Source organism: Coregonus clupeaformis, chromosome 28 (assembly GCF_020615455.1).
Source record: "Coregonus clupeaformis isolate EN_2021a chromosome 28, ASM2061545v1, whole genome shotgun sequence".
In the NCBI taxonomy this organism is placed as follows: Eukaryota; Metazoa; Chordata; class Actinopteri; order Salmoniformes; family Salmonidae; genus Coregonus; species Coregonus clupeaformis.
This window is the reverse complement of record NC_059219.1, coordinates 10969476-10980436: the sequence shown is the minus strand read 5'-3', so window position 1 is coordinate 10980436 and position 10961 is coordinate 10969476. Positions and strand designations below refer to the sequence as shown.

At 37.4% G+C, this 10961-nt stretch overlaps 1 protein-coding gene across 7 annotated transcripts in view; it reads right to left on the bottom strand.

Annotated features, from left to right (window-relative positions):
* Positions 1–10961, bottom strand: part of LOC121542758 (microtubule-associated protein RP/EB family member 3) — a 70217-nt gene continuing 59256 nt past the window's right edge. For 2 of the 7 annotated variants that reach the window (XM_041852288.2, XM_045208563.1), the window contains exons 9-10: positions 4178–4237; positions 2019–2104 (exon numbers count right to left, since the gene is read on the bottom strand). In XM_041852288.2, coding sequence (XP_041708222.1) covers positions 2063–2104; positions 4178–4237 — 102 coding nt within the window. In that variant the 3' untranslated portion in view covers positions 2019–2062. Of the gene's footprint in view, positions 1452–1549; positions 1592–2018; positions 2105–4177; positions 4238–10961 lie in introns of those variants that run through there. The other 5 variants (XM_041852292.2, XM_041852293.2, XM_041852289.2 and 2 more) reach the window with 4 other exon arrangements.

Genomic DNA, 10961 nt, shown 5'->3' with positions numbered 1-10961 from the left:
TTCCTTCTGGTTTTGAACCCAGTCTTTATTCAACCTCTGTAATAAAACTCCAACGATGCATGTCCGTCACAGGTCTGCTGCCATGACAACCAGGGGCTGGCCCTGACAGCTGTCAGTCACCACTAAGCCCCGCCTCCTGTTCCCATGGCATATAACATGTCAACAGGAAGAAACTCCAAATCAAAAACAGCTGCTAAAAACCACTTCAAATCAATTCATTAATAATCAATACTCAATATTCACACATTAGCATATATGGTGTAGTAGTGTGTTCATTTATATAGCTTAATAAAAGCTTTCTCAGAGTAATAAATAGATTCACATTGACTGCCTCGTTAGCCACTCCAAGCTAACGCTAAATAACTCCTTCAAAAACAGAACCAGAACCAGAACCAGGGGGAATTCAGAGGTTAGAACCTGCAGAATGTTCCAGATAGAGCTGATACGGGGAAACTTGATACGAGTGACATGTTGAGTGGTGTTGGTGCGGAGTGCGGAGTCCTATTGGACTGGGATAGTACTGGTCCATATGCAACAAGCTCTCAGTCTCACTGCAGAATTAGGCATTCATCCACGTTTATCCAAACATCAAATTTCAAAGTGTTTTTAACACCCTGGGTTGTTCCTGCTACTCCGTATCGTTACATTTCTCCAAACGTCAACATTTTGAAATTAAGGGTTAAGTTTAGTTACAGTTAAACCCCCCCCCCTGGTCCAGAGTCATGGGATTACACCAATCTACCACCCTTGTCCTCAATGCACTATCTAAACCCAGGTCTATTTGATGGTAGTAGCGCTCACTGTTGCCCCTAGTGGTTGGTTTTGAAGGCATTTCCCGACATACTCAGGACATGGAAAGACGTCCAATTCCGAAGTCATTCTTGAACGATCTCCCTGATCATATGGTAGGTAGGTCCTGAACCCTAATACTGAACTGGACCAGTGAGTCTGGAGGGAGTTCAGTCTCCGCTCATCAGAGAAAATCATGACAAAATGTTCTTCTGGGTTCCGAGATTAGTGAGTTTGTTGTGTTACCTGCCTCTACAGACAGAGGGTGCTATAGATCCATGCTCATCTAATTTACTTTAGCCTAGCATCCTGCTAACACTCCCACCACACAGATGAACTGTTCAGAGCTAGCCATTAGCCTAGCATCCTGCTAACACCACCCATACAGATTAAGTGTACAGCGTTAGCCTGACATGTCTGGGGGGTTGGGGGGAGAGGATGGAAGGGGGGAGCAAGGGGAAATGGGGGACAGGAGGAGGAAGAGAGAGGGAGGAGGCTGTGAAACAGAGAAAGAGAGCGAGTGATAAAATAGGGGTAGGAGATGAGAATCTTGACGCGCTGATCCGGGGAGGTGTGGAGTGAAGAAGAGAACGGAGGAATGTTCAGAATTCTTCCTGGTCTCCACGTGGCGCCTCCTCATCCTCTGCCACCACAAAGCCATCCTGAAACACACACAGGTCAGACAGAGGTCAGGGGGTAGTTGGGGGTGTGCATGTGAAAAGTTGTGTGAATGGTGTGTGTAGTTATTCATTCTATTCACCTTTATTGATCAGGTAAGTTGGCTGAGAAGGTCAACCTCCCCCTGGGGAAGAGTTACAGGTAGAGGAGGAAAGGGGCTGTTACTGTGACCATATTACCGCCAGTCACCAATTGTGACGTTTAGTCACGGTAACTAGGCTTCTCCAAGCTCTGATGCTGCTGATGGTCATTAGTAGTCTACCCAACTTGCTAACTGCCTGGTACTCAGCACTCTATTGTCCCTCTAATCACTCTGACATCAATGCAAATGTGTTCGTAAATCTAATCAAACACTTCATGAGAGCCCATGAGCTCATGTTGCCCAGCATTTCTATAGGCTATGGAGTAGCGGGAGAAAACAGAGTGATGGCCTCTATTAAAAAGAGGAGGATCCCATCAGCTTTCTGTAGGCTAGGCCTACTATATTTATTTCTCAACTTTCCTAATATTAAGCACATTGCTTCTCTTTACAACAGGAGTATAGCCTACCTGGCTGGCATGAAAATGAACCACGGGAAAAAGCGTCCTCCATTCGCTATTTAAGTTCATAGATGACATGAATTTTTTCCTGCTGCCCCTGTTTCGAGACAGGTGCATGATAATGGTCCGTTCTAAATCAAAACTAATATCACACATATATATATTATTTAGTAAATGTAAAGACAAGATTAAATCAAGTATAGTCTGATGGGTGACAATATGAGCCTATCACTTGTGAATGACACATATATACAAAAGTATGTGGACACCCCTTCAAATTAGTGGATTCTGCTATTTCAGCTACACCCGTTGCTGACAGGTGTATAAAATCGAGCACACATACATGCAATCTTCATAGACAAACAGTTGCAGTAGAAAGGCCTTACTGAAGAGCTCAGTGACTTTCAATGTGGCACCTTCACCTGCTAGAGCTGCCCCAGTCAACTGTAAGTGCTGTTATTGTGAAATGGAAACGTCTAGGAGCAACAACGGCTCAGCCGCGAAGTGGTAGGCCACACAAGCTCACAGAACGGGACCGCAGAGTGCTGAAGCACGCAACGCATCAAAATCATCTGTCCTCGGTTGCAACACTCATTACAGAGTTCCAAACTGCCTCTGGAAGCAACGTCAGCACAATAACTGTACGTTGGGAGCTTCATGAAATGGGTTTCCATGGCCGAGCAGCCGCACACAAGCCTAAGATCACCATGTGCAATGCCAAGCGTCGGCTGGAGTGGTGTAAAGCTCACCACCATTGGACTCTGGAGCAGTGGAAACGCGTTCTCTGGAGTGATAAATCACGCTTCACGACTTGGCAGTCCGACGGACTAATCTGGGTTTGGCGGATGCCAGGAGAACGCTACCTGCCAACTGTAAAGTTTGGTGGAGGAGGAATCATTGACTGGGGCTGTTTTTCATGGTTCTGTCTAGGCCCCTTAGTTCCAGTGATGGAAAATCTTAACGCTACAGCATACAATGACATTCTAGACGATTCTGTGCCTCCAACTTTGTGGCAACAGTTTGGGGAAAGCCCTTTTGCTGTTTCAGCATGACAATGCCCCCGTGCACAAAGTGAGGTCCATACAGAAATGCTTTGTCAAGATCGGTGTGAAAGAACTTGACTGGCTAGCACAGAGCCCTGACCTCAACCCCACTGAACACCTTTGGGAAGAATTTGAATGCCGACTGCGAGCCACGCCTAATCGCCCAACATCAGCGCCCATTTTACATTTGAGTCATTTAGCAGATGCTGTTATCCAGAGCGACGTACAGGAGGGAGGAGGTGGTTCAGGCCAGGCCTAATCGCCCAACATCAGTGCCCGACCTCACTAACGCTCGTGGCTGAATGGAAGCAAATCCCCACAGCAATGTTCCAACATCTAGTGGAAAATCTTCCCAGAAGAGTGGAGGCTGTTGTAGCAGTAAAAGTGGGACCAACTCCTTATTAATGCCTGTGATTTTGGAATGAGATGTTCGACGAGCAGGTGTCCATATACTTTTGGTCATGTAGTTTATATTATCACTTGTAAATGATGCCCAGCTTCTGCGCAGCAAGAAACAGCGCATGCCTTTTTCCCCCAACTTTTCTAATCATAGTCGCCCACCTCATGTAGCCCATAGGCCTATATGTTTTAATAAGGTTTGGATCACAACTAAAGGGGCCAAATAACTTCTTAGAATTACAAGGGGTGTAGAGCCTGGCATACATAGGCGGGGCGTGTGAGTTTCAAGTTTGGGGAAGATCATTTTCACCATAAAAATGCACCTTTTATAATAAAGCATTACATGCATAAACTTTTGAGAATTGATTGCATTTTGGTGCTTATAGCCTACTGCCATGTGCGCATCGCTGCGCTTATAATGTGAAGAAATAGCCTAATAGTTTATCAACATTTTAAGCGAAACGTTCTGAAACCTTTGCATCAGCCTCATTGCTTAAAACAGGTTTTTTGATGCTAGTGGTTGTATTAATTTGGGATCTATCACATCCCACAACTGTCCCAGACTATGTTTGGAATATTTATTTCTCGCACAGAATAGGTCAACTTTTGTACTATGGGGGATAGTAGATTGACATAGGCTAGTGCTTTTGCTGTTCGTTAGCCCGACTCATCTTGTTGGCTGACGAAAAGTAAATGTGGACAGTTCTTCCAACATCTTCAATATGCACCTCGGAATTGGTCCCTGATGAGTCTGTCTTCACTTGCAGCCTCCTTCTGAGCTGAGATGCCTGTGAGAAGAACACGTGGGGGCATTGGCTAATAGGATTGACATATCTGAGAGAGCCATGTGAGTGAGAGGTGCTTTGGATCACGGCGATTGGCAACCGGGAGAAGGGAATTATAATTATTATATTCAGCCCAAGGTCACCACGGCCACAAAAGGCATGGATTTTTTTTTAGGAGGCATTACGGCCACACAAAGGGGATGCCGGCGGGAAATTCAAGGCATTATCAAGTGCTTGTCAAATTGTGAATGAGAGACTGATGAAGTGTGTACAGCCAGAGCAAAAAACAAAATCAGAGCTCATGCCTTTTATGGGACTTTTTTCAAATCATCATTAGTCTCTCATCATGCAGCCTTACAATGTATTAAAAATCTAAACATATAGCCCAACGTTTGTAGAACAACTAAAGTTACATTAATAACTCTAAATGTAGCATATAGGAGGACCTGTTTCTTTGTTAACCGCTCAACACAGAATAGCCGCAAGTGCGCACTCCCTCAGAAATTGTTTGGAGAAAATATATTTTATATTTTATTAAGCTATATTCAATTGTATTCTTCATACTATAAAATAAAGCCACAGAATTCTAGTCTGCTAAATGAACTAGTGTAGCCCACAGCCATATGGCATAGCCGGATCAGGACCTAACATAAGGACAACTCAGAGTACGCTATTCTGTTCTTCTGAAATAGACTACATTTTCTTCATATCATGTTTCTATAGACCTGTCTAAAATAAATAATGGATTTATTGTGAAGGTGTAGGCTATATTACATGGATTTATTAGACTTTAAAATGTAGATGTTCCAAAGGTCTGCATCAGTGGCTTGTAGGCTGTGTGTGGAAGCCAGGAGATGCTAAATGTGTTTATATTAATTAACGGTCAATTACCGTGAGACCGACAGTTATTTGCTAGACAATCACCAACTGACAATTTCATGACCGCCACAGCCCTAGCCACGGTTAACCGCCACAGCCCTAGCCACGGTTAAATGGCTATATGTTTTATAGTCTGTGTTTTATAGTCTGTCTGTGTTTTATAGTATGTCTGTGTTCTATAGTCTGTGTTTTATAGTCTGTGTGTGTTTTATAGTCTGTGTTTATATTCAGTCTGTTTTTTATAGTCTGTCTGTGTTTTATAGTCTGTATTTTATAGTCTGTGTGTGTTTTATAGTCTGTCTGTGTTTTATATTCAGTCTGTTTTATAGTCTGTGTTTTGTGTTATATTCTGTATTATAGGCTGTCTGTGTTTTATAGTCAGTCTGTGTTTTATAGTCAGTCTGTGTGTGTTTTATAGTCAGTGTGTGTTTTATAGTCAGTCTGTGTTTTATAGTCAGTGTTTTGTGTTTTAGTCTGTCTGTGTGTGTGTTTTATAGTCTGTCTGTGTGTTTTAGTCTGTGTTTTTATATTCAGTCTGTTTTATAGTCTGTGTTTTGTGTTATAGTCTGTCTGTGTATTATAGTCTGTCTGTGTGTTTTATATTCAGTCTGTTTTATAGTCTGTTTTATATTGTCTGTTTTATAGTCTGTGTTTTGTGTTTTAGTCTGTATTTTATAGTCTGTGTGTGTTTTATAGTCTGTCTGTGTTTATAGTCTGTTTTATATTCAGTCTGTTTTATAGTCTGTGTGTGTTTTATAGTCAGTCTGTTTTATAGTCAGTGTTTTGTGTTTTATAGTCTGTCTGTGTTTTATATTGTCTGTTTTATAGTCTGTGTTTTGTGTTTTATAGTCTGTGTTTTATAGTCTGTCTGTGTTTTATAGTCAGTCTGTGTGTGTTTTATAGTCAGTCTGTGTGTGTTTTATAGTCAGTCTGTGTGTGTTTTATAGTCAGTCTGTGTTTTATAGTCAGTGTTTTGTGTTTTAGTCTGTCTGTGTGTGTGTTTTATAGTCTGTCTGTGTGTTTTAGTCTGTTTTATAGTCTGTGTTTTGTGTTTTAGTCTGTTTTATAATCTGTGTTTTGTGTTTTATAGTCAGTCTGTTTTATAGTCGGTGTTTTATAGTCTGTGTTTTACATTCAGTCTGTTTTATAATCTGTGTTTTGTGTTTTATAGTCAGTCTGTGTTTTATAGTCAGTTTTATAGTATGTCTGTGTTTTATATTCAGTCTGTTTTATAGTCTGTCTGTGTTTTATAGTCTGTCTGTGTGTTTTATAGTCTGTCTGTGTTTTATAGTCTGTCTGTGTTTATAGTCTGTGTTTTATATTCAGTCTGTTTTATAGTCTGTGTTTTGTGTTATAGTCTGTCTGTGTATTATAGTCTGTTTTATATTCAGTCTGTTTTATAGTCTGTGTGTGTTTTATAGTCAGTCTGTTTTATAGTCAGTGTTTTGTGTTTTATAGTCTGTCTGTGTTTTATATTGTCTGTTTTATAGTCTGTGTTTTGTGTTTTATAGTCTGTGTTTTATAGTCTGTCTGTGTTTTATAGGCTGTCTGTGTTTTATAGTCAGTCTGTGTGTGTTTTATAGTCAGTCTGTGTGTGTTTTATAGTCAGTCTGTGTTTTATAGTCAGTCTGTGTTTTATAGTCAGTGTTTTGTGTTTTAGTCTGTCTGTGTGTGTGTTTTATAGTCTGTCTGTGTGTTTTAGTCTGTTTTATAGTCTGTGTTTTGTGTTTTAGTCTGTTTTATAATCTGTGTTTTGTGTTTTATAGTCAGTCTGTTTTATAGTCGGTGTTTTATAGTCTGTGTTTTACATTCAGTCTGTTTTATAATCTGTGTTTTGTGTTTTATAGTCAGTCTGTGTTTTATAGTCAGTTTTATAGTATGTCTGTGTTTTATATTCAGTCTGTTTTATAGTCTGTCTGTGTTTTATAGTCTGTCTGTGTGTTTTATAGTCTGTCTGTGTTTTATAGTCTGTCTGTGTTTTATAGTCTGTGTTTTATATTCAGTCTGTTTTATAGTCTGTGTTTTATAGTCTGTGTGTTTTATAGTCAGTCTGTGTTTTATAGTCTGTCTGTGTTTTATATTCCGTCTGTTTTATAATCTGTGTTTTATAGTCAGTCTGTTTTATAGTCAGTCTGTGTTTTATAGTCTGTCTGTGTTTTATATTCAGTCTGTTTTATAGTCTGTGTTTTGTATTTTATAGTCTGTTTTATAGTCAGTCTGTGTTTTATAGTCAGTCTGTGTGTGTTTTATAGTCAGTCTGTGTGTGTTTTATAGTCAGTCTGTGTTTTATAGTCAGTCTGTGTGTGTTTTATAGTCAGTCTGTGTGTGTTTTATAGTCAGTCTGTGTGTGTTTTATAGTCAGTCTGTGTTTTATAGTCAGTCTGTGTTTTATAGTCAGTGTTTTGTGTTTTAGTCTGTCTGTGTTTTATATTGTCTGTTTTATAGTCTGTGTTTTGTGTTTTATAGTCTGTCTGTGTTTTATATTGTCTGTTTTATAGTCTGTGTTTTGTGTTTTAGTCTGTGTGTTTTATATTCTGTCTGTGTTTTATAGTCTGTCTGTGTTTTATAGTCTGTCTGTGTTTTATAGTCTGTTTTGTGTTTTATATTCCGTCTGTGTTTTATAGTCTGTCTGTGTTTTATAGGCTGTCTGTGTTTTATAGTCAGTCTGTGTGTGTTTTATAGTCTGTTTTGTGTTTTATATTCTGTCTGTGTTTTATAGTCTGTGTTTTATAGTCGGTCTGTGTTTTATAGTCTGTGTTTTATAGTCTGTCTGTGTTTTATAGTCTGTGTTTTATAGTCTGTGTTTTATAGTCTGTGTTTTATAGTCTGTGTTTTGTGTTTTATATTCTGTCTGTGTTTTATAGGCTGTCTGTGTTTTATAGTCAGTCTGTGTTTTATAGTCAGTCTGTGTGTGTTTTATAGTCAGTCTGTGTGTGTTTTATAGTCAGTCTGTGTTTTATAGTCAGTCTGTGTTTTATAGTCAGTCTGTGTTTTATAGTCAGTCTGTGTTTTATAGTCAGTGTTTTGTGTTTTAGTCTGTCTGTGTGTGTGTTTTATAGTCTGTCTGTGTGTTTTAGTCTGTTTTATAGTCTGTGTTTTGTGTTTTATAGTCTGTCTGTGTTTTATATTGTCTGTTTTATAGTCTGTCTGTGTGTTTTATAGTCAGTCTGTTTTATAGTCTGTGTTTTATAGTCTGTGTTTTACATTCAGTCTGTTTTATAATCTGTGTTTTGTGTTTTATAGTCAGTCTGTGTTTTATAGTCTGTCTGTGTTTTATAGCCTGTCTGTGTTTTATAGCCTGTCTGTGTTTTATATTCAGTCTGTTTTATAGTCTGTCTGTGTTTTATAGTCTGTCTGTGTGTTTTATAGTCTGTCTGTGTTTTATAGTCTGTGTTTTATATTCAGTCTGTTTTATAGTCTGTGTTTTATAGTCTGTGTGTTTTATAGTCAGTCTGTGTTTTATAGTCTGTGTGTTTTATATTCAGTGTTTTATAGTCTGTGTTTTATAGTCTGTCTGTGTTTTATAGTCTGTGTTTTATAGTCTGTCTGTGTTTTATAGTCTGTGTTTTATAGTCTGTCTGTGTTTTATAGTCTGTGTTTTATAGTCTGTGTTTTATAGTCTGTCTGTGTTTTATAGTCTGTGTTTTATAGTCTGTCTGTGTTTTATAGTCTGTGTTTTGTGTTTTATATTCTGTCTGTGTTTTATAGTCTGTCTGTGTTTTATAGTCTGTCTGTGTTTTATAGTCTGTGTTTTGTGTTTTATATTCTGTCTGTGTTTTATAGTCTGTGTTTTATAGTCTGTGTTTTATAGTCGGTCTGTGTTTTATAGTCAGTCTGTTTTATAGTCTGTATTTTATAGTCTGTGTGTGTTTTATAGTCTGTCTGTGTTTATAGTCTGTCTGTTTTATATTCAGTCTGTTTTATAGTCAGTGTTTTGTGTTTTATAGTCTGTCTGTGTTTTATAGTCTGTTTTATAGTCAGTCTGTTTTATATTCAGTCTGTTTTATAGTCTGTCTGTGTTTTATAGTCTGTTTTATAGTCAGTCTGTGTTTTATAGTCTGTGTTTTATATTCAGTCTGTTTTATAGTCTGTGTTTTGTGTTTTATAGTCTGTCTGTGTTTTATAGTCTGTTTTATAGTCAGTCTGTGTTTTATAGTCAGTCTGTGTGTGTTTTATAGTCAGTCTGTGTTTTATAGTCAGTCTGTGTGTGTTTTATAGTCAGTCTGTGTGTGTTTTATAGTCAGTCTGTGTTTTATAGTCAGTGTTTTGTGTTTTAGTCTGTCTGTGTTTTATATTGTCTGTTTTATAGTCTGTGTTTTGTGTTTTAGTCTGTGTGTTTTATATTCTGTCTGTGTTTTATAGTCTGTGTTTTATAGTCTGTCTGTGTTTTATAGTCTGTGTTTTGTGTTTTATAGTCTGTCTGTGTTTTATAGTCTGTGTTTTGTGTTTTATATTCTGTCTGTGTTTTATAGTCTGTGTTTTATAGTCTGTCTGTGTTTTATAGTCTGTCTGTGTTTTATAGTCTGTGTTTTATAGTCTGTCTGTGTTTTATAGTCTGTCTGTGTTTTATAGTCTGTGTTTTGTGTTTTATATTCTGTCTGTGTTTTATAGTCTGTGTTTTATAGTCGGTCTGTGTTTTATAGTCAGTCTGTTTTATAGTCTGTGTGTGTTTTATAGTCTGTATTTTATAGTCTGTGTGTGTTTTATAGTCTGTCTGTGTTTATAGTCTGTCTGTGTTTTATATTCAGTCTGTTTTATAGTCAGTGTTTTGTGTTTTATAGTCTGTCTGTGTTTTATAGTCTGTTTTATAGTCAGTCTGTTTTATATTCAGTCTGTTTTATAGTCTGTGTTTTGTGTTTTATAGTCTGTCTGTGTTTTATAGTCTGTTTTATAGTCAGTCTGTGTTTTATAGTCTGTGTTTTATATTCAGTCTGTTTTATAGTCTGTGTTTTGTGTTTTATAGTCTGTCTGTGTTTTATAGTCTGTTTTATAGTCAGTCTGTGTTTTATAGTCAGTCTGTGTTTTATAGTCAGTCTGTGTTTTATAGTCAGTCTGTGTGTGTTTTATAGTCAGTCTGTGTGTGTTTTATAGTCAGTCTGTGTTTTATAGTCAGTCTGTGTGTGTTTTATAGTCAGTCTGTGTTTTATAGTCAGTGTTTTGTGTTTTAGTCTGTCTGTGTTTTATATTGTCTGTTTTATAGTCTGTGTTTTGTGTTTTAGTCTGTGTGTTTTATATTCTGTCTGTGTTTTATAGTCTGTCTGTGTTTTATAGTCTGTCTGTGTTTTATAGTCTGTGTTTTATAGTCTGTCTGTGTTTTATAGTCTGTGTTTTATAGTCTGTCTGTGTTTTATAGTCTGTGTTTTGTGTTTTATATTCTGTCTGTGTTTTATAGTCTGTGTTTTATAGTCTGTCTGTGTTTTATAGTCTGTCTGTGTTTTATAGTCTGTGTTTTGTGTTTTATATTCTGTCTGTGTTTTATAGTCTGTCTGTGTTTTATAGTCTGTGTTTTATAGTCTGTCTGTGTTTTATAGTCTGTGTTTTGTGTTTTATATTCTGTCTGTGTTTTATAGTCTGTCTGTGTTTTATAGTCTGTGTTTTATAGTCGGTCTGTGTTTTATATTCGGTCTGTGTTTTATAGTCGGTCTGTGTTTTATAGTCGGTCTGTGTTTTATAGTCGGTCTGTGTTTTATAGTCTGTCTGTGTTTTATAGTCTGTCTGTGTTTTATAGTCTGTGTTTTATAGTCTGTCTGTGTTTTGTGTTTTATATTCTGTCTGTGTTTTATAGTCTGTGTTTTATAGTCTGTGTTTTATAGTCTGTGTGTGTTTTATAGTCTGTGTTTTGTGTTTT